Below are 24,275 nucleotides of genomic sequence, written 5' to 3'. Positions count from 1 at the left end.
CAGGCTCAGTTAAAATGAAATCTACAGTTAAAAATATCAAAAAGAAAAAAACAAAAAAAGGTTCAGGAAAAAAACTTTAAACCCTATTATCTCAATTTCGCTCGTTAAGCAGATGCCGCTTTTTTGCTTTGGACGGCAGTATACTACATATACGCATTAAAATAAACTGCAAAATATATTACGATATTTAGTCATCAATTCCCGTATATATTTACGAGTCTTTCCACGGCCACAAATCAATATTTGTCAGATAAAGTTAGGCAAGTTCGGCGCGGATAACGTGAAACAGACGAAGATACGAGGTTCTCTCGATGCTGCTGGGATTGAATTGTGGACGAGCCGGGACGTAGCCGATCGATAGTTCTAGCCTGGACACTTATCCCCGCTTCCATCGATACCTCACAACAGAAGCCGAAATCATGCGACGCGACGACCGCATCGCGATGGCAAAAATTCCGCACTGGGGCACGTATTTTGCGTTTATTCGAAATAATATTTTACTGCAGTTATTATTGTAGTTTATAGTAAGATTATGCATTTAAAATTTTAAACTACCAAACTATTTTAATACTCGCTTTGAGTTTTTAAAAAGAATAAAAATTCGGTATTTAAATTAGGTGGGTAAATTAACAATTTTATTTTTACATTTTACAATCTTAATTTTATTTAGAATAATGCCTACCTCTTGCTGCATTCCTGTTTAAGCTCAGAAAAAATTAAAATGGATTTAAAATTTTTTTTTGTTTTTTTTGTTTTTTTTATCTTCGGAATCATTCAAATTTTCGATTTTTTAAATAAGCAACAAAAATTTGGCGTAGGTACCTACCTATTTTTGTTTTCGGCATTAACATTTTTACGAATAGTAATACAGCAATGCAAAAACTTTCCCATAGCAACCAAGATAACCCACAAAAGTGTGAAGAATAAGTTTTTGAAAATTTGTTTTTTTTTTTCAATAATCTTCAAAACCACATAAAATATAATATATATTTTTTATATGGCATATTCTTTTACAAGTAAATAATGTGCAACTTTGGGGTAAATTATCCATTTTCGTATTTTGAGGATAGACGAATTTGAAACACCGTTTATGTTTATTTTTCCAATAAAATAAATAATAAAAAATATTTAAAACATTTATCATATACCTAAAAATACATAATAATAAAAAAAATATATTATCTTGTAAAATGTAAAATATGAGGTCCCGCGGTATCTCCACTTAGTCGTTCCACTGTACGGCGTGCGCCACCAGATCTCGGCTTCAATTTTGACGCCACGAAACCAGTGTCACGGCTAGAACTCTCGGTCGGCTACGGCCGGGAAGCGATATTACTAAATATACTTAACAGCAGCACAAGCTCCTCCCACTTGCAGCCATCATGAAGAGCGAAGTAAAGGCACCCATTCACTAACAGATCGCCTGCAGGCCATGGACTGACGGCAGGCAATGGCCGAGGGAGGCCACACACTATTCAGTCGGCCTTTCGGGTCAAAACCCAAAGAATTGGCCCTTCAGATCGTTGCCTGCAGGCGACCCCAAACATGTCCACACACTCTCAGTCGATCGTAGTTTATTGAATAAGCGTTGCGTTTAACAAAATGGCTAATTCAAAAAAACTGAGAAATTAACAATTTTATTATTACTTCTGTTAATCGAAAAGCCAGCTGGACAACGAAAACGATTCTGGCTTAAAAATTGGCTTCTAGAGAGAGAAAAATTGTCTCATATAAGTCTTATTAAAAAACTTACACTAGGAGTCATTATCCCTGAAACGTGCAAGTGCATCTACAAAGTTTTAAAGAAAGAGTATTTAAAGGTAAGAAAATAAACATTTATTTATTCGTAATTGAAACTTATGAAACTAATTTACGATTACAAAGTGAATACATTTATTATTAAAATTTATTTATTTAATAAAAACATTTTTATTATTTTAAAATAATTAAATCCGACAACTCTTCTTCAATTTGGCCAGCAGATGACAAAACTGTAGGTTGTTGGTCAGAAAAAGCAACATTTGAGTGCGAAAAAGGTGTGTTATTTGTGACTGTGTGGAGTGGCTTTGAAAATTGATATGACTGTTGGTGTTGGATAACATTTGAATTCTGCTGATAATGAGACTCATTTGAGACTGGCATCTGGATTGTTTGATAGCTGAAAACAGGTTTGTTCACTAAAACGTCTGAGTCGGGAGTCAATTTATTCTGGATTGCATAAAACAGAACTTTGATTATTATTTGTTCGGTATAAAATCTTTGTTCTTCATTAATTCTTCGCAGTTTGTAAGCTATATTTTCTCCTATTACATGAAACTCATCTGCTATGTCATTTCTTAAAATTGTGCTGCAAAATTTTTAATTATGTCATGTTGCTCTGTTAACTTTCTCTTTGGTGCAGAACGTTTAGATGAACTTGTAGAGGTTCTTGAGGAACATCTGCTATTACTTGCCAAAACAGCCGGTTGAGGGGACGTTAGTGGCGTTGGTACGGTATTCATATCTTCAGATTCGTCAATACCAGTACTTCTGGGACTCGAAATTTCTTCGTTAATATGTTCGGCCTAAAAAAATAAAGCAAGATTTGTAAAATACTAGTATATTTTTATCTAGAATAATGTTAAACTTCTAAAATAAAAACAGACGAAATTTAGGTATTTTCATGGCAGATTTTTTTTTAGTTTCCCAAAACCCGTGAGGAATGGCAAGATATAGCAAGAAACTTTGAGAGTAGATGGAATTTTCCCAACTGTGGAGGTGCCATTGATGGGAAGCATATTAGAATTGTCAAGCCATGTAATAGTGGATCATACTTTTATAACTATAAAGGTTATGACAGTATCGTTTTAATGGCAATGGTTAACGCCGATTACGAATTTACTTACGCCAGTGTTGGATGTAATGGACGAGTATCCGACGGAGGCGTTTTTGAGACCACAAAATTTCACGATAGATTAATAAATGGAAAACTAAACATATCAAGCAATGAAACTACCAAAGAAAATATTAATTTTTTCATCGACAGTTTTATAATACTGCAACAATGCAGAATATGCTTGTTCCCGCATTTGTCGGTTGGAATAATGTTTTGATTTTATTTTCCATAAACACGGGTGATTTCTATAAATATCTATCAATCCAGTTATAAATTCAGGTTGGTTGCACCTGTCGCTCATATTTATCCTGTTTAAAACGACAAAATTTCAAAAAAAATTGCTGACCTTCAGTCCAATTTTTAAAATTGATGAAAGTTCTGGCCTTCGGATATAAACTGACAAGAAATCACCATTCACAGTAGGGTTTCGTTGGCAGGTCTCGACTTGCAGTCGACTTGCGTGTATGTGGAGAGCACATACCTCAGGATTAGATGCCTTCAGAAATCGGCCTGCGGGCGGCCTGTTAGTGAATGGGTGCCTTAACTATACGCCGCGTCAGCACATCTTACTAAATATACACGGTATCAGCGCTCGCGGCATTTTTTTTCTGCATTTCCGTATTTATGTCTATATATTACTGCGGTGTCATAAACTTTAGAACTTCTTTAGCAGGATTAAAGTCTAAAATGGATATATATAATATCGAAAATCAACTGAAAAAACTTTTAAATTTGGTGGATGAAGACGTGATAGTTGTCACGGAATTTATTAGCTTGTCGAATTTTAAAATAATTGTGAGGACGAATTTAAATAAACTGCAGATTGATGCCACCGATACAGTCAAGTGTAATATGTGGATTAAAAAGTTTAGTGCTGCGACGAAAACGCAGTGGATAGTGAGAAATTCTTGGCCCCTTTTAAAGACTATGATTTATAGAAAATTGTATGTTTGTCATCATTCCAACTTTAACAAAGTTAACTATGACGACAGGGTTCGGAGTCGTACTCGAGTTAAAGAAAAAGGATGCAATGCATCAGTCGATATAAAAATTAAAAAAATTAATAGAGATACTATTAAAAATGATATACACTAACCTTACCAGCAAACAAGATATTCTCTGTGTGTATTTTATTAAATAATTCATGCATGCGTCACTTTTATTTTAGGTGCTCACAAAAGTGGCTGTATACCACTAGCCTGTTTGTTTCACTTAGGACGATCGAACGAGATATATGCATATGCATTTTCAACCCTTAGAAAGGTACTTAGTAATGGTTTTTGCGGCAATAATTACCCTGCAGTGTTTATGACGGACGATTGCTTTGCTGAAAGAAAGGCTCTCTCGACAGCATTTCCGGAATCAAAATTATTTCTTTGCTCGTTCCATGTGTGTGAAGCCATATGACGATGGCTTTGGGAAAGCAAAAATGGTATTGAAAAACCTGACCGACAAGAATGTATGATGATGTTTAGGAATCTACTGTATGCAGAAACGTATGAAGAATGTGAAATTTACTACAAAACATTACTTAAAAATTCGCAGAAGTATCCCAATTTTGTCAGTTACACTGAGTCGTACTGGATTCGTCGTAAGGAATGGTGTCTTTTGTATCGCAAAAACTACCTTACTAGAGGCCACAATACAAATAATTTTGTTGAGAGTTCTATCAGAGTTTTTAAATATATAATATTGGTAAGATGTAAAGCCTTTAATAGCCTTGCCTTATTAGAATTTATCGTTAACGTATTAAAATCCTATAATGTTAGAAGAATTTTGAATGATGCCAACAATAGAACAAATCATGCTGATATTTTATATGACAAATAAAAAAAGGCTGTTGTGTTAGAAGTTAGTAAAGTTGATGATTATAAATTTTTTGTAACTTCTTCAAAGGATTCTCAAATGTTGTATACAGTTTCTACAAACAAACATACATTTTGTGATTGTCCAAGTGGAAGCGGTGGAGCATATTGTAAGCACTTTTGTGCTGTAGAGCAAAAAATAGGCACATTTTTTGAAAATTGTCCAATTTCAACTGAACATGACATAAATATCTTGGTTTACATAGCACTTGGTTCAAAAAACATACCCGATGGATTTTTCACTAATATGTTAATGAAAGATAATATAAATAAGAATAATAAACCAAGAAGTATTTTACAATCCGAAGAATCCGCTGAACCTTCAATATATTTGGAAAACAGTGAATTCAATTTAAACATCAATGATAGTAATTATATTTTTAAAATATCACCTATAGTCAGTTCTTTAAAAGAAGAATTTGAGAGGATAGCTTCTTTAACTCTTTACGCGATGAAAAATTAAAAGTTTTATGTGTGCATTGCAACAAAATCTCCGCGTGTGCCGTGCTTTGCGGAAAATGTAATAAATCTTTCCATGCATCGTGCCTAATCCAGGCAGCAACTCAAAAATCCGCGGTGTGTCGTCATGTACCGTCGTATGGCTGTGACGAATTTTGGGACACGGAGAGAAGCCTTTACCAAAGGATAATCCAACTCCTAGAAGAAAGAAACCAGCTCCTAATGGAAAACATCAATCTCCTTAAGGAAAACCAGGGAAATTTAACGGAAAAGCTGCAAAAGATTGAAAGTGAGGTTAGAAAATCCATCCCCAAAAAACCGCGCAACTCAACTTCGACTGCGCCTGCTCCCACGGTGATGACGCCGCGAGGCGCTTTCAAATCACCGTCAACACTGCCAACGCGACCAGATGTTGGGGTCTTCAACCGAAATGTTGGGGTCTCAGCCAGCAGTGGCAACATGGCAGAGCCATCTGTCAATGTCGAAGATGTCACCAAAGTCATTCCTGACAAACTCCAACAAAAACAAAAAGAAAAACTTAAAACGAAAAATCCTCATATTGCTCTTGGTACAGAAACTCAACTTACCCAATCTCAACAAAACGAAATCGGAGAACTTCCAAACATGTCTCCTTCTGAAGCAGTCATTACTATTAACCTTGAGGAGGAAACCAAAAATGGAGATGATGAAGGTTTGAAGTTGGTTTCATACAAAAAAAGGAACCACAACAGAAGACCCAGTCCCATAAAAGGTGAGAACAAGGACGACCTGCTAAAAATTGTTGCCCCAGCGGCCAATAAATCCTGGATCTTTGTCTCGGGCTTTGCCCCAGAAACAAAAGCAGCTGATGTTGTCAACTTCCTCAAAAAATATGAACTGGATGAAAACTGTGTCTGTGTAAAGATGATTACGAAGAAAGACAGCTGGTACAGCTCTTTTAAGGTGGGTGTCCCCTGTCATAAGAAAGAAGCCATATTATCACCCAACTTGTGGCCAGTGGGTACCACAATAAACCATTTTATGCACCTGCAAAGCTCCCGGACCACAGACCAGCTGAGGACTTCCGAGGTGCAGTAAACGCCCCTCCGTTGCGTAATAAGTGTTCTTCGAATAACTTTAATAATTGTAATGATTTTAATGTAAATTTTTCGTCTTTTAATATTGTTCACTACAATATCCAATGTCTCCGCACTTCTTTTTTAGATGTAGAGGTACTCCTCAATGATGTATCAGCAGATTGTTTATGCATTAACGAACATTGGCTAGTACCAAACGAGCTTTACTCAATAACTATCAAAAACTACCAAATGGTTTCAGGCTTCTCCAGGTCGGTGATGACTCATGGCGGTGTAAGTATATATATTAAAGAACCCCTATCATCTGTCTCATTAAATCTTGAGAATTTATCTATTGAAAAACACTGTGAGGTAACAGGCATTCTGTTAGATATACATGACATGCAGCTTGTCACTGTGTATCGTACTCCTGATGGCGACTTTGATCAGTTTTTCAGTGCAATGGTAAAAGCTTTTAAAAAACTAGATGTTGACAAGCCTCTCATTATAACGGGTGACTTTAATGTGCATTTCGGTAAAAGGGATATTAGGGCGTTGGAGCTTTGCAATTTCTTTACGTCATTTAATCTGAGAAAATCGGTAAGGTTTAATACACTCGGTAACAATTGTCTTGATAATGTTTTTACTAATATTGATTGCTCATTACTTACGTCTGAACCTGTTGATCTAACTCACACCTCAGATCATAAGGGCATATTATTTAAATGTCAAGTGGCTCGCACAAACTTTAAAACTCGGATAAACTACAGACCTATTACTGATGTAGGATTGTCTACTTTATGTAACACTATGTCCTCTCTAGACTTTGATTTTATTGATAATATGTCTCTAAATGTGGATTTGCGCTTTCAACTGTTTATTGATTCTATAAATGATGCAATTAAATTTTCTTTTCCTGAAAAATCAAGACTACTTGGGCATGATAAATCTCCTAGGGTGGTGAATTGGTTTGATGGTAACTTGAGAGATATGAGGGAGAGGCTAAGGTTCCTTGTATCATTACATAAAAGAGACCCCATTCTCGTGCCAAAAGAAATGTTATCTGATTATAGGAAAAGGTATAGACATGCAATTAAAAATGCTAAAATTAAATCAAATGATGATTTTATTATGAATTCAAGTAACCGCCAGCAGGCTATGTGGAGCATTATAAATAATAAAAATCAAAATTTATCAAAAAAAAGCTCATCACTTAATGCAACTAGTTTTAATCATCATTTTTGTTCCATCGCTGAGAAAGAATTAAGTAAACTTGAACATACTGACCAAACTTTTCAAGTATATCTGAACTCCATTCCACATACCAACTTATTACCCTTCAGGTTTAGAACAGCTAGCCCTAATGAGGTCATGGAAGCCATTGATGAATTAAAAAACAGCCACAGTAAAGACTCTGATGGAATGAACACAAAAATTATCAAAGCTATAAAAAATGAAATTATCATTCCCTTAACTAAATTAATCAACCACTCAATACTCACTGGCATTTTTCCAGCAGCATTTAAAACTGCAAAAGTTGTACCTCTTTTTAAAGGTAAAGGATCTGCTGATGACTATAATAGTTATCGTCCCATCTCCCTCTTACCTATTCTGTCTAAAGTGCATAAACGAATCTTAAAAAACCAGATTAATGACTATTTCGAGTCAAATCAGCTCTTCGCAGTTACTCAATTTGGCTTCAGGAAAAACAGGACAACAACTTTAGCTATAGACCATTTTACAAGTAATATCCTGGAAGGATTTGAAAAGTTTCTTGATACCTTGGCCTCGTTCCTGGATCTCACAAAGGCTTTTGACTGTGTGACACATAGCATTCTTCTAAAAAAACTGGAAGCCTACAATTTTCACCGGGAAGCAATTAAGATGCTTGAGTCATACCTGTCGAATAGAGTTCAGTTTGTTGTCTTTAATCAGAATAAGTCTGATATTAAGCCTTTGAAATATGGAGTTCCACAGGGGTCTGTCTTGGGACCCATACTATTTCTTATCTACATAAATGATCTGGCCTTTTCACAGGGGGGCTCTGTTAGCACTGTTCTGTTTGCTGACGACACAACTTACTATCAAAGTTATCACCCTTCAAATATCATTAATTTAGATCTCCAGACCCCGGAGAATAACCTCTTTCAATGGTTCTTGGCAAATCGTCTTTCTCTCAATAGTTCAAAGTCACAAACACTTAACTTTACTTTGCGGCACAATACATTGACTGAGCATCCTGCTTTTGGAAGCTGTTCAGATGAGGCTAAGTTTCTTGGTGTTCACCTTGATCCAGGATTGACTTGGGAACAACATATAGTCAAACTGTCTAGTAAACTGTCCAGTCTGTTATTCCTCTTTAGAAATCTAGCGGGAATTACTTCCTTGCAGGTCTTACTTACAGCATATCATAGTAGTTTTCACTCACAGCTAACTTATGCCATACTGACATGGGGTCATTCCTGCCATATAGATAAAGTATTTAGGCTGCAGAGAAAGTGTATTCGTATTGTGACTGGTCAGGGTTACCGAGATGACTGTAGGGAATCTTTTCGGAAGCTTAAAATATTAACTTTGCCGTCCGTGTACATTATGCAGTGCCTGTTGCGTGTTCACCAAAATCTGGATCACTATAGAACCCACCTACATTTTCATAATTATGAAACTAGGAATTGTAATAAGCTAGTGCCTGAGTTTAGCCGGCTTGAGAGATCAAGAAATGGAACCAGATACTTTGCACCAAAATTTTATAATTGTCTTCCAACAAACATTAAATCTCTCTAGCCTTCCGCAGTTTAAAAAACAAATAAAAATGCATCTTTTGAGGGGTGCATTCTACTCATTTGAGGAGTACTTCTCATCCCAATTTTAATTTTAATCTTATGTCAATATTGTCTTAATAAGAATGTATGTTAAGTGTTCTAGGTTTAGTGCAAATATTGTGATTAGGTGTTATATTTTATCTGCTTTTGGGCAAAACTTGTCAATTTGTATTTTATCTTTTATCTTTATTTGTAAGTAAGTGACTTGACTTGTAATAATGCATTGTATGTATATTATTATTAATAAATACTACTACTACTACTACTACTACTACTACTACTACTACAACTGCTAAATCTTTTAATGAGAGCAACAAAAAATTTATTTGTAAATATGCTAAGACCCTTCAATCAATTAAAACACCATCCCAATTGCTTCAATATTATGCAAAAAAAAACATGGCAAACCAGAGGAAAATTAATTGGAGTTCAGTCAACAGCAATAAGTCGGCGAAGGACAAAAGGACAAAAGGCAGGTCAAAAAAGGTTGCAAGCTGGACGTCCTTGTAAAGAAGTAAGCTTTACAGCCAACAAAAACAAAATAAAAGGGAAGCATTCCTTAATAAGAAATATAAATGAAAATCTTCCGAATGCTAAATTGCACTAAAATTAATTAATTATTTAATGTTAAACTAAGAGTGTTTTTTTATCTTTGTTAATTTTTTTTTTCATAATAAAGAATATAGGTATGTTTTTTTTTCGTTATAACAAAGTTTTATTTATAATTCCACATTTTCTATTATAATAAAATCTATTATGAATGGCGCTGATACGCAGAATGTTTAGTAGGACGTGCTGACGCGGCGTATAGTTATTTCGCTCTTCATGCTGCTTGTAAGTGGAAGGAGCTTGTGCTGCTGTTAAGTACATTTAGTAATATCGCCGCCGGGATTATGAAACAGAGTCGCCCGCTCAAAAATATGCTTAGAACATTGAAAGGCTAGAAGTAGCATGCCGTGGAACTATGGGCAGGTTTGTTTGCTTGCAACATCTCTGATGCAATGATGCCAAATGCTTATATAGAAATGGCAAAAATCACTTTATAATATCATAAAAATTTTCAGGTGTTTCCGAAGGCACAAAACAATACTACTGCTCCCCTTTAATAAAATATCAAGCATTTCTTTAAAATAAATTTGATAAGATACTCTATATCGGAGTCAATATACGTTAAATAAATGAAAATAAAGTACGAAGAAACGAGAAAACGGTAATGGCGTCGCAACGCCGCTCAATCGCATTGTTGATGCCACCGATACAAGCACTCTCCACCAGTGACGTCGTCAACAAATATTTACCTGATAAATATTTATTAATTATTATAGAATTTGAGTATAAGTAATATTCAACTCGAAAAATTCATCCATATTCCCAAAGATGCTGGTCATTTACTGATTATTTACCTTTTATAAAAGTATAAGTAATATTACCATTTATGAGCTATTTATGTGTTTTTTTAACGGACTTCATTAGAGGAAGGTCCCAATAAAAGGCAGCATTTTTGTCGAAGCATTTTTATGGAAATTAAATCTTTTATTAATATAATATTATAGATTTCTTAATAAATCATGTTTTAAGATACAAATTTTTAACATTTTGCAAAATTTTATTGTTATTGTTATATTGGACAAAACTCAGTTTTACATCCCTTACTTTATATCACATAATATAAACTTCTATGGTGCTGACTTTTTCAAAAGGACAGTATTGCTTCAACGGAAAGAGTTAAAACTACAAGGATATTCAAATTGTGAAGGAGTTGCAGGTTTTTTATAGGTTATAAGATTTTTATTATGAGGATTTAGCCTGTACAATGGTTTTGAGACAATTAACAGTGACCTATATAATACCTAATACCAATTATTATATCATATTAATTTATACTAAAAAACAAACTTACCTAAGAATAAAGACTATGTACAATAGATTAGATTAGATAGTTTATTAGTTACTACTAAGATACAAACAAATACTTTTACAAGTCAAATAAAATATGTAGTATGTTGGGCTTTTTCGAAAATCATGTTATTATTTCTTAAGTATTTTAATAATGACTTGAGACATCTAGTTCAATTTCTTTGGCGCAAATTTGTTTGTTGCAATCTTCGAATTTTAATTTTTTGTTCTCAATTTTTTTTTTCCATAATTTGGTGACAAGTGATTTAGCTTTTGAAACGGTGGAATCGTCAGTGCTTAGGTCCTCAGGATATCATTTTGATTTTACCCTAGAATAATATACATAAAAATATAGTATTACCAAAATTAAAAAGAAAAAATTAAAAAAATGTATTATGATAATCAAATTGATCAATAAAATGTATGTTATTATAAAGAATCTTTGTAATATCATATATTTGATTAATTGCATTTAATTAAATAAATATAACACAATAAAATACTATATCACATTTAAATAAGATATATAGAATAGGATGATACATGGCATAAAACTAGTAGTCTATTTTGAGTGTATTTTTACCTTTTCCTTGGCAGAGTCAGGGAATGTGTAGGAGTTAAACAAAAACGGCTTGGATGAGAAATAGTAATTGTTGACCTAGACCCCACAGTTACTGTAGAACTATTAATCTCAGATGCAGTTATTGTTGATGATGAATGATTAGATCTGTAATTATACAAAATTTGATGTAACAAGAATATTAATCTATTTTAATTATCCATACTTGTCTATATTAGCTTCACTGTTTGTACTATATACCATTTTGGAAGCTAAAGAAGTTTTTGCACTCTTCAGGAAAGCTACCCCTGCAGCTCTGAAGGGTCAATCATTTGGTGAATTAACTGAATTATCGACTGCTGTGTTTTTAACCAGTGCATCAGAAATCCTAGTAAAAAAATAGTTTTACATACATACCTAATTTAATAAGTATTACTTTAACTATAAGTATACTTTTTGTGACGATTTTTTCATACTGGAAAAATATATTAAAAAAAAAACCTTTAAGGTAGAGCTGATTTTTTTAATAAATTCTTCTACTGATATTATCTTCCTTATATTAGAAATCACTTCTAAGGATGTGATCTGAACAAACAAATATGTTCTTTTTAATTGTGTGGATTTCCATTGATGAAATCCATTGCTCCCTTTGGGCATATATTAGGCAATCTATAATAAGTATTTGATATTTAATCAAAAAGCAATCAAAAATTACAGTAATAAATTAATATGTAGTGCCAATTACTATATATATTATTGTAAGATGCAATAATAATATGGTAAAAAAAAAAAATTATCGACCAAATTTCAGGGAAAGACTAAATTAACTTTATACATAGGTAGATATCAATATCTAAATAAATTTAAAAATTCTTAAAAGGCAATAAAAAATTAGTAATTTCATCTATCTACCTAATGTCTATATTAAAAAAAACATAACTATATATAGATAGGTACATGGGTATTATGCCTTCTTTCTGCCAAAACAATAAAAAAAACATAAAATCCTGTAATAAAACCAGGGACAAAATTCTAGTTTTATATTTTTTAAAGCCTATTAATAGATGAATATGTTCAAAAAAATATTTAGATTTAAGAATATAAATATTTTGGTATTTTATGCACACTTTCACATTCAAGTTTTTATTAGGTTTATATCTATAAGATCCCCTATTCTACGTTTATAATGATGGTAACCCCATGAAGTGATGTTATGAAAGTATCGGTACTTACTTGTGAAAAGATCGGCTTGAGTCGCCTTTTTATCATGATGCGGTACAAACGACAAGTTTTTGCCATCCTAGCAATTTAAAAAAACACTAAAATGTGGCCTTTTTCCTTTTTAACCAAAAAATAAGAGAAAATACACGAATCCCGAATATAAACAAAAAGCCGTTTGACAGATGACACTACGCGTATGGCTCAGGCGCTTAAGCTCCGGTGTTGTTGCTTCAAATTTTTTAGAAGCAGTTTTAGGGATAACAATGTTAGTAATTTTGTTTTTTTTGCTTAAGGATATTATATTTATTCTTGAAATAGGTTAATTGTAGTATTTATACTTTTTAAATTTAAATTTTCCTATAAAATACAACACAAATAAGTTAAATTAACGTTATAATGGTTGTTAAAATATAGCTAAAAATTTCCTCCGTTGGAAATTTGCGTCGACTTGACAACAGAGAATCAGCAAATATGTTTGTAAACAAAACACCCCTCTTGTCCCTGTGCACATGTTGGACTCAAACAAAGTTGTTGTTTACTAATTCTAGCCTTTCAATGTTCTAAGAAAATATGAAATACAATTATTTTATACGTTTCATTTTTGTTATTTTACAGTTTTCTTCAAATAAACGAATATAAGTAGAATATTAACTTGTATTGCGTTATATTATTTATAAACGTAATTTTTTACTAGATATTATACAGGGTGCGGCACAAAGAGCAAACGTTTTTAGGACAAGTAGCGATAAGCCATGAGAGAAGGGAGGGGTGTGCTTCAGATTACATTCGGTGGCTTGACTTAAATCATTTCAATTGAATTGAAATTCGGCTTGATAGGTTCCTATTTTTCTGAAGAAAATGGGGTTACCATTTCAGTAACGTCTAAACGTTACGTTAATATGGTAAATACCTTTATCCCTGAGTTAGAAAGAAGACGCATTGACCGCGACCGTTTGTGGTTTTAGCAGATGGAGCCACAGCACATACCGCCAGGGCATCCATGGCTGTTTTTCGTTCTTTGTTTGCCAACCATTTAATTTCAAGATTCGGTGACATTTTATGACCTCTTCGAAGCCTCAAGTTTATGAAAATAATCGTCGTAAATTAGATGAATTGAAAGATGTAATCTGCCAGGAAATTAGTGAAATCAATAGAGATTCGCTATAAAAAGTTGTGGCTAATTTTCGCGAACGCCTTCAAAACTGCGTCGATGGAAACGGTCACCATATGCCTGATATTCTTCTCCAGAACTGAAAATCCATCCGAGTATTATCAAATGCTATATTTTTGTGTATGTTGATCTACCAATACATTTTCCCTAAAGCAAAAACTAATGATTTTATGAATATTTAAAAAAAATCCTATTCCTCTGACGGACCGTGCAATTATACGGCGTGTTACAAATTCCAATTCACTATTGTTCACTATATCTCGGTAAATATAAGAGATAAATATAATATAAGAAGTATAATAAAAATATAATATAATATAAATATAAAAAGATGGTTAAATTTAGGGCAAAGTTGTGCATTTTTGAGCCTAAAAATGTGCTATTTCAAAATTTGTATAAAAAGTATTTATATTTAGATTTCTTGTTGGGGCCCCTTTTGTACGTGGAAATAAAGTTTTGAAGATCAACCATTTCTTAAGATGCGTGTCATAATATATAGGTCTGTATATGGTATTATAATTAAAACAATTTTGAATTTTGTCAGTGTGTTTTAATTAACATGGTGCAGACTTGGCTCACCCTAAAATCGGTTTCGCGTTTATATTGTACTGTATTATACTGTATATTATACTTCTTGTTGTTATTCTATTTGCTATATACCGTTGATCTTTTATTTTATTTACTTTCGTTTGAACTTTTGACCAATGAAAATGTTATTTTGGCGGCCTTTTGATACTAGTGATAATAAATTGTGTTAGTTTATGACCGTTTTACCGATCAAATTTTAAAAGAGTATCAATTTCTTAACATGTGTCATTTTCGACCTGAATATATTTTAAACCTGAATTACAATTCTTAAGTAATTAATATATCTGCTTAGTAAAAAAAATTACAGTACTGTTTTTAAGATAAAAATTTAAGGTTAAATAGCATTTGTTAATGTATACAGTGCTTTCATTTCAAAATGATCCACCCTTAATAACTTTCTTAAAAAAACACACGTCAAATTAGATATACAGGGGGGCTTTTAATTATGCATTTACTGAAGTTCTGTCAATCACCTCCTCACCTCCAGCTAACCTCATTTTAATGTCAAATGGGAACCTCCATCGTGTGATACATCATAGTAAGGAGCGTAAAATTCTCTATTCAACGGTACCAAAAAGAATGAAATCGGTAAATGTGTAAGCAAATAGTTAGCGAAAATGTCTAGAAATAATGAATATTTTATTTACGCCAAACTTTGGTATGTCAAATGGCTACCCCATGGTGTGATACATTATTTTAAAGGGCATTCATTATGCTATCAATGGTTGTAAAAAAAATAAAATTGATTGACCAAGAAGCAATTAAAGTGTAAATCGGTAGGGTAGAAAAACAAATTTAATTAGTTTAACAAATTTATTTTATTAAATGTTCAAAATGCGCGCCATTATTAGCAAGACAATAAAAAAGCCTATTTTCAAACTCCTTGCGAACATTGGCAAGGGTCTGCCCGCTAATTTCTCTGCATTCTTGAAATATTCTATTTTTTAAATTCTCAATACTCTTAGGTGGGGACTTAAAACTTTTAAGTAGCCCAAAGAAAAAAGTCTAGTAGGGTTAGGTCCGGAGACCGCGCAGGCCATTCGATTGAACCACGTGTGCCAATCCACTTTTCTCGAAAATTGTCATCAAGCCACTCTCGAACTACCAAGGTGTAGTGCGCGGGAGCTCCATCCTGCTGAAAATGTATATTTTTTTCATTCAATAATATAGCACCATGTTGATTTACTTGATTTTCCATAGATTGGATGATGGAAGGGTATATTGCATTTTCTAAAAGATTTAAATAAATTTCGCCAGTCAAATTTTCTTCCAAAAAAATGGCCCGATTATTTCATTCCCATAAATTCCTGCCCAAACATAATTTTTTGGGGATATTGGGTAGGGCCTTTCCGAAAAACATGCGGATTTTCATTATGCCGGTATCTACAGTTATGTCTGTTCATCAGGCCATTTAAAAAAAGGTCGATTCGTCACTGAAGCAAATGTTCTTTAATAAATGGGGATAGTCATCAATTCGCTGGCACATCACTTCACAAAATTGAATTCTCCTATCAAAGTCATCTTCTCCGAGTTCATGAAGAATATTAATTTTATAAGGCAAGAACTTTTTTTTTTTAAACTTTATGTACGGAACCAGTGGAAATATTTGTTAGTTTTGCGGCCTTTGGTATAGACAAAGTTGGATCCATAGCAAATTGTCCTAGTACTTCAACTTGGCATGCTTCATCGACAACTCTATTTTCGTATTTTTTCTTATTGCACATCGATCCCGTCTCTTCAAATTTTCGTATCAATTCTAATACGTATTTGTGGCTCACGTTTTTATCTTGATACCTATAAATGCTCTCGCGGTTCTGCGAGCACACCGATTGAGCTCCATAAAGGAAAATTATTTCTATTCTTTCGGCTAGCGTATACACCATTTTATTAACTCACTGTTTTAACTAAAATTGAAAAATTTCACGCGCCAAACTGACAATTTTAACAATAATAAATCGCCTGCTTTTTAAACGCCTTAAAAATTAAAGGTATTGCAGTGTTTTTTTGTACCTATTAGGTAGGTTTCGCAAAAAATATAAGTGAAATAAATACACATACAAAGTTATAAAATTTGAAGACACTCTTTTTTCTCGCAAATAACGGTACACATTCTTTACTTAAAAAAATAAATAATTTGCTTGAACTTAATGTACTGTTTGTTACCACACATTTTAACTTCTAAATTGCTTGTATTTTTTTTTTTGATGATCTATTATAAAAAATGTAAGAATTTTAAAATGATGTAGGTACCACACTAAAAGCATTCATTTAAAATACAAAAGTTTGGCGTAAATAAAATATTCATTATTTTTAGATATTTTCGCTAACTATTTGCTTACACATTTACCGATTTAATTTTTTTTGGTACCGTTGAATAGAGAATTTTACGCTGCTTACTATGATGTAGCACACGATGGGGGTTCCCATTTCACATATTAAAGTGAGGAGGTGATTTACAGAACTTTAGTAAATGCATAATTAAACGTCCCCCTGTATATCTAATTTGACGTGTTTTTTTTTTTTTTTTTTTTTTTTTTTTTTAAGAGTTATTAAGGCTGGATCGTTTTGAAATAAAAGCACTGTATAGTCCGACCGTACTATAAATCAGTTATTATACAATATGACCGGACTATAAGGTATTAAAGATTTAACCCTGAACCAGTATGTCACGACTGCTGTTGTCGTACTTACAGTTCTTAGAATCTGATCTTATTTTATTTTTAATTATCTCAGTATTGACTCGGTGCCTCTGTAATACATTTTGCCGCTAATAAATGTTGTTATATCGCCGTTCTAGTAAAACAAGGTCGTTACTGCAATTTTATCAAAAAATGAGTTATGATAGCCAATCATTTCAAAATAATACCTTTTTTCTGGTATATTAAAGCCGTAAGTGTAGTACCGATATTGACCGCTAGATGTTGCGTTGTTGTGCAATTGCGTCCTTATAATATTTTATGTTATTTGCTACTACAACCACCGGTATGAAGATTGAATGTGGCGGGGCGGAATAGTCTGCCACCCAAGATGGCCGATTGATTCGATTGTCTAATTTTTGACGTACATCAAATATGACAATAGTGACATTTTAACTGTCGTATTTGACGATTGTCTTTTTTAGGTTTTCTTTGGGTGGAAAACAAGCCAAGCCTCATGATTTTCTTCCAATTTAAAGTTTTTAAGTAATTTTATAGCTTTTTGTAGTTTTTTTGAGTTCTAGGTTGATACATTATTTTACAAACGTGCCAACATCGAATCATCGCGCAACTACATAGAGCAGGAGACAGGTAAATTTCAATTATGACAAACCTAAGTGTTTTCTAATAATGTTTAGGTGTATCTTGTATGTATTATCATTTTCCAGGATATAATTATAGATTTAATCCTATTTTGGACATATCTATGTCACTGTTTTAATCAGTTTTAATTCTTGAACCTTCACTGGGAAAATATTAAGTGTTTCCTTTTCCTTGTCTTCATCTAGATTAAGTTATTCATGCAAATATCCTTTATTCACTAGTTTATATATGAGGAATTGCCCAGACAGTCACAGAAATCATTAATTTTTTTAATTGCCATTGAATCCATCCTTTCAAAAATCTTGTCTGTCATGTAAGTCCGACTAAAAATGTTTGCTCCAAACACTTTTCTGGTTCTTAAGCAGAAATGATATTCACATGGAGTATAAACACAATACTTATTTGTTCAATTTAACAAAAACTGATTTCCCTAATCGACTTAATCCACCTTAAGTTATACACATTTATGGATGGATAGCCATAGTCAATTTAGAGAAAAAGTTATGGTTGGTTTATAAATATTTAAAGTATAAAATCAAAAGCCAACTTCAAAACCACAACAACAATCTTTAAGTGTTGGTCATTCTAAAAAACAGAAAAATATTTGACAATCTAAAATGCCTTTAAAAAAACAAAAATCCTGAATATCCTCATTTAATACTCATGATCCTACACAATCAGAATAATTTTGTTTTTTAACTTTTTAGCTAAGATTTTAGTATGTAATATCTTATTTTTTAAAATACCTAAATTACCTGAGACATTTTGATAGTAAATGCTATGCTTTTTACAGTCCTATTTTATTTTTACTGGCCCATAATTAAATTCATATTATAAGCTTAAAGTAAAATTATGGACTAATATCAAACCTTTACAGTATTATTTAGAACCTTAATTATTGTAATTACATTATGTGATAATCAATACTTACTAATAATGAAAACTTATGTATTTTGGATCATTAGGATGAAATACTTTTAGGAGATTTAATTTTAACCCGATAGAATATATAATATTGTATACACAATACACTGCCTTAATCTGTTTTCTTATGTTTCATGTTGCATACTTACTGGAGACAACCCCACTGACTTGTGACATCTTTACCCGATTGTGACTAATCAAAAGTAATATTTTGTTTTTATTTGCTTATATTAAAAAAATAAAATGGAAAAAAACATGCATATTAACTCGTACGTATGTATTTGTGTTATATCTAGTCATTATTAATTAACTTATTTACAATGAAAAGCCAGATTTATTTCAAGAGATAGGTTCAGTTTCTGTCTTTATAAGAGCTTATATTTTGTTTTCCACAATTTGTGGATATATATTATTTTATTGCAATTGTATAGATGGTTAAAAAATGTATATGTTTAATTTTTTATTTAGGTATGTTTGTTACATATTTCTTATCATGTTTTATACTTATGGAAATGAAAAAAAGCAGGTAATTTTTTTCTGCAACTCCAGAAATTAGGATTTTCAGTTAAAATATGCTTTATACCTGCAACAATTCTATTTTTTACATAAAAGGTGTTATTAATACCATACTTACAGTTTGCAGTATTTCATTTAGAATATATTGTAACTTTCTTATGCCCTTTTTAAAACCATTTGTTAAATTTATTTTAATTCATCTTAAAATAAAACATTTACAAGACAATTTAGCTTTGTTTTTTTTTATTTAAAATTTAGTCCCATATCTATCGGGCCAATTTATAATTCTTGGTAAGTATCTATAGCTAAATATCTTAAATAAGCAATAAGCAATGTCTTGAGAACCAAATTTAAATTAAATAATATTTTAGTTGATGTGTTAATTCTTGATTAAAGTGATGAGGGATGTCTGAGATGCAATATTTTTATTTTTTCTCAACATTTAAAATTAACGATTTTAATTAAACGTGGGTATTTCTAAAATGAAAGTATATTGTTTTTTTTTTTTAATAAAATAAAATTCTATTTGAATATATCTCATCACTCGTCAGTTAACGCATCAACTTTGTAATGCAACTGCAAATTACTTGAAATTTAAATACCAGGCAATAGGTCAAGCTTAAATTTCACGCCACCCAAGATGGATGCCCCCGTCTTTGTCAACAACGTCAATAAAGCTGTCAAGAGAATTTCTGTCTGTTCATTAGGCAACACACATTTCTCTATATTTGTGTTCTGTGACTACAACTCGCTATAACACCGACGCATCAGTCAGTTGTCTCAAAGTGTTTAGGCGAGACGCATGTAATTGAGTGCAACAAAGACGTAACTGTCCATTGTGGAAAATAGTTTACAGTGTGTAATTTTGGTTCCGTAGAAAGAAGGACGTAAGTGTACTTTGTGTCTATATTTTTCGCACTACTTAAGATTTTTAGTAATACAGGGGCTTAACTGTACTTAAAGTCTTTATTCTGCCAAAACAACGATTTCTTTTTTATATAACTGAGGCATAAATGTATCTTATGCCCATATTCTATAAAATGTTTTTAACAATAAATTTGCTCATTTCTACTAATGCGTCTTTATTGTCTGAAGGTTTTTTTTTAAATATAAATTTTAATATTAGCGTAATTGTTTTGTATATTTTTTTTTATTTAAAACATAACAACGCGTTCACATTTAACTTGAATATATTGTCGGCGCATTCTTTTGTCGCACGTCTTTGTCGGCACGCAGTGTTTTCAAACGCTTGCGGTGTTTCTCTGCTCAAATCACCATGGCGAATGCTTTTTTATTTGTGGTGGCAAAAATGGCAACTTATCAACAAACGTTTAAGCTTATTTGCCACATGAATTTAATAAAATAAAAACGCGATAAATATAAATAAATTAAAACAAATAAATAATGATGGTCAGCTATTATTACAAGTAAAAATACATGTCGAAAAAAGTATTTTTAGTATAAGTTTGTATGTTATAACCTGTACTGGCAGAACACTTTTATGGTAATTCGCGTGAATTTTTATAATTTATTTATTTCTTTATTTTAAATTTGATAAGCACGTTTTTTGATTTTTTTAGTAAAATGAACGCTCGTACCAAGAAAATCCTAAGTCTGGTAAATTAGCAAAATATTATAAATAGCACAAATTCAGAAAGGGATATACAGAATACTAGCGAACCTTCTTTTTTCTATTCTGTAGAGGAGTTTGCGAACGATGAATATGTTCCTTCAAATATAAAAATAAACAATATTTTGTCTGAAAAATGCGATCCATGTAATTATCCCCAAATGGCTGAAAACTCCATAACGGCTGCTTCTGATGGATTTTTAAAAAACGTTTCGGTCAATTTAGATACTGCGGAAAATTCTGATACAGCTGAGAATAATGGAGCATACTCAAAAAAAAATGCTACCGGGATTGATGACTATATTAAGCTCCAACCTGTCAGCCATGATAATTGTTTTCCATGTACAAGTAAAGCCCCAAACTATTTTTTAGAGCGTGAAGTCAGTGGTATGAAGCATTATAGTGAATATACTATTGAATACCACAATGAATCAAAAATTAAATTACGAAAAATTAAACCAAACTATAAAGAGTATGATAGTTCTGAAGAGGAACCATTTTCTGCTGGATCCAGTGATGAATATCAACCTGAGGAGAATACCACTTCCTCCGATGAATCCGATTCGGCAATCAAGCCTTTAGATCCATTATTAGAAGTAGAGGCTGAGAACTCTAATAAAGAGATGAATTTAAATTCTCCCAAAAAAGGAAAGAAACGAGTTAGAAATACGGAAAACTGGAAAATGATCAAGGCAAAAAGGCAAAGAAATTTAGGACAAAAATATTTATCGACAAGAACTGGTAAGATTGTGGAAGCGAAAGTCATAAAGCCACCTTGTCCACAGAAATGTATTCTTTCATGCTCATCAAAAATATCGCAAAAATGTAGAGATCAAATTTTTAAAGATTTTTGGGGAATGGGAAGCTTCAACAACGGCAGCGAGACTTTTTAGGATCATGCATAGAGCAACTAGTTCTAAAATATAGACGGATATCTTCTGCTGAACCAAGAAAACCAAATTCTGCATTTTATTTATTTATTGAGGGAAGAAAAACCAGAGTATGTAAAACATTTTTAATCAATACTTTGGGAATTTCGGAAAAAATGCTAAGAACTATTATTAAATCAAAAGTGTCATCTGGTAATGGTATTATAGATAAAGATCAAAGAGAAAAGCATGGTAACTACAGAAAACTTGACGAGGAAATCTTACAGTCCATCATTGATCACATTAATTCGATTCCTAGAATTGAAAGCCACTATGTAAGGAGCGAAACTACCCGTGAATTTATTGATGGTGGACTTTCAATTGCAGAGCTGCACAGAAATTACTCTGCTGTGCGATCTGCTGATAACAAAAACGCAGCAGCCTCGTATGACTACTATGCCCAAATATTCAATACAAAGTTTAATATAGGATTTCGTTCCCCTAAGAAAGATCAGTGTGATCTTTGTGAGATGTACAAGCAAGGAACTGAGGAAAAAAGAAAAGAACTAGAAACGAAATACTGTGAACATTTAGAAGAAAAACTTCTCAGCCGCCAAAAAAAGGACGTCGATAAACAAAGATCAAAAGATCACGAAATTGTATTAGCTGTATACGACTTACAAGCAGTTCTGCCTGTACCTATAGGCCAAACTTCGGCGTTTTTCTATAAATCTAGATTAAACTGTTACAATTTTACGGTAAGTTTCTAAATCGACTACGTAATTTACAAATACTAAGTATAATTTTAAGATTTTTTAAAGGTAACAGAGATAACAAACGACAAAACGAAGGTTTATTTCTGGCATGAATACTTGGGAAATAGGGGAGCCATAGAAATTGGAACGTGCGTATTGCTTTATTTAAAAAGCCTTTCAGAGCGTTCTCCAGGTGTCAATGTAGTTTTTTATTCCGATAACTGCATGGGTCAACAAAAAAACAGGTACATCAATATTTTATTTTGTCTAGCTACTCGTCATTCAATATTTATAACTGACTAGGTTTTAGTTTAAAATTAAAAAATAAATTTTAGATTTCTGATCGCCGTTTATCTGTATGCAGTGGAACATTTTGAAATTATGGCGATAACTCACAAATACTTAATACGAGGGCATACCCAGAATGAGGGCGACGCGATTCACAGCGCCATCGAGAAGCAGATATCCAAATCAAAAAAATCAGGAGCCATTTATGTTCCGGAGCAATACGTTTACATGATCAGAGAAGCTAAAAAAAAAGGAAATAAAATTGATGTACAAGAAATGGGATTCGAAAACTTTTTGGATATTAAAGCATTATTTGATGACATGGGTTTAAGCATTGCCAAAAATGATGATGGTGATGAGTTTAAAATAAATGTTTACTGGTAGTAAAGTTTTATATGTAGTTTAAGTTTTACTGGAACGGCGATATATACCAACCGTTGGGCTTTTATTCAACAGGTGATGGGCCCAGACACAGTAGTTTTTCGAGGGTAGCCTGTTAATCGGTTCGGTTTTGCTGTATTTGTTTTTAAAAGATCGCGTTCGTGGCTTGTCCGACTTTCTGTTGTTTAAACCGTTCGAGTCTTGTAAATAAACAACAAGAACACAGTGCAACAAAATGGCCGTAAAACTAGACTGTGGCAATATTTCCGAGTTTGATGGGTCAAATTTCCAGTTGTGGAAGTTTAGCATTCAGATTGTGTTAAAAGCTGAAAATATTCTTAAGATTGTGGATGGTTTAAGTGCTGAACCTTCTGATACAACCAGCCAAGAGCGGAAAACATGGGATGCAGGTAATTCCAAGGCCCAAGTTATTTTACTGTCCACAATTACTCAAGATCAGATCCAGCATTTGATAAATTGTGAAAATGCTGAGTGAACCTATGTTTGTTAGAATAGCAAACAACAAGATAATTGTTGCTGAAAGCAAGGGTGTCATCCAGATCCAGGCATGTGTTAAAGGTCATTGGTATGATCGCACAATAAATAATGTACTTTATATCCCAGAACTAAGCCATAGCTTGTTTTCAGTGGGAGTAATGACGGATAAGAATTTTAAGTTCCACTCTGGTAAAAATAAATGTGAATTTTTAGAATCTAATGGAAGTGTTTCATGTGTGGGTCTCCGTATAGGCCAGCAGCAAGCCAATTTTTGCCTGCACTAACCCAATATTGAAGGATAACCAATTGTCACTACTACTAGTTGATTAAGCATGTCTTTTTACACAAAAAATGTTAATATACCGACGTTCGCAGTTGGTCGAGACCATAGTTATAGTAGAAAAACTTCAAAAATACGGGGTTTTAGAAAAACCTACTTTTTAATATTAAATCTATAATATCGCCGAAAGTATTTGATATATCCTTTAATTTTTTTTATATTAAAGGGCATACATAAGCGCTGCCAACTGTCATAAAATACTTACAAAAGTTGTTTATTTTTTTCTGAAAAAATATTAAGTTGAAAATGTTTGAAAAATTTGAA

General features: G+C 32.6%; 1 protein-coding gene across 1 annotated transcript; it reads left to right on the top strand.

Annotated features, from left to right (window-relative positions):
• The first annotated feature begins 21,925 nt into the window (after window positions 1-21,925).
• Window positions 21,926-23,176, top strand: LOC126738792 (uncharacterized). The gene is made up of 3 exons (XM_050444232.1): window positions 21,926-22,507; window positions 22,571-22,749; window positions 22,840-23,176. Exons 1-3 carry the CDS (start codon window positions 21,926-21,928, stop codon window positions 23,174-23,176), a joined length of 1,098 nt encoding a protein of 365 aa, XP_050300189.1.
• Window positions 23,177-24,275: the final 1,099 nt, after the last annotated feature.

The sequence above is a fragment of the Anthonomus grandis genome, chromosome 7 (genome assembly GCF_022605725.1).
Source record: "Anthonomus grandis grandis chromosome 7, icAntGran1.3, whole genome shotgun sequence".
Taxonomy (NCBI): domain Eukaryota; kingdom Metazoa; phylum Arthropoda; class Insecta; order Coleoptera; family Curculionidae; genus Anthonomus; species Anthonomus grandis.
This window is presented reverse-complemented; position numbering and strand designations above follow the sequence as displayed.

Bases quoted from the DNA above. Each gene is read 5' to 3' on its own strand.
- LOC126738792 (XM_050444232.1), top strand. From the start codon at position 21,926: ATGCTAAGAACTATTATTAAATCAAAAGTGTCATCTGGTAATGGTATT. The intron at 22,508-22,570 runs GTAAGTTTCTAA...GATTTTTTAAAG, and splicing joins TAAACTGTTACAATTTTACG to GTAACAGAGATAACAAACGA. The intron at 22,750-22,839 runs GTACATCAATAT...AATAAATTTTAG, and splicing joins ATGGGTCAACAAAAAAACAG to ATTTCTGATCGCCGTTTATC.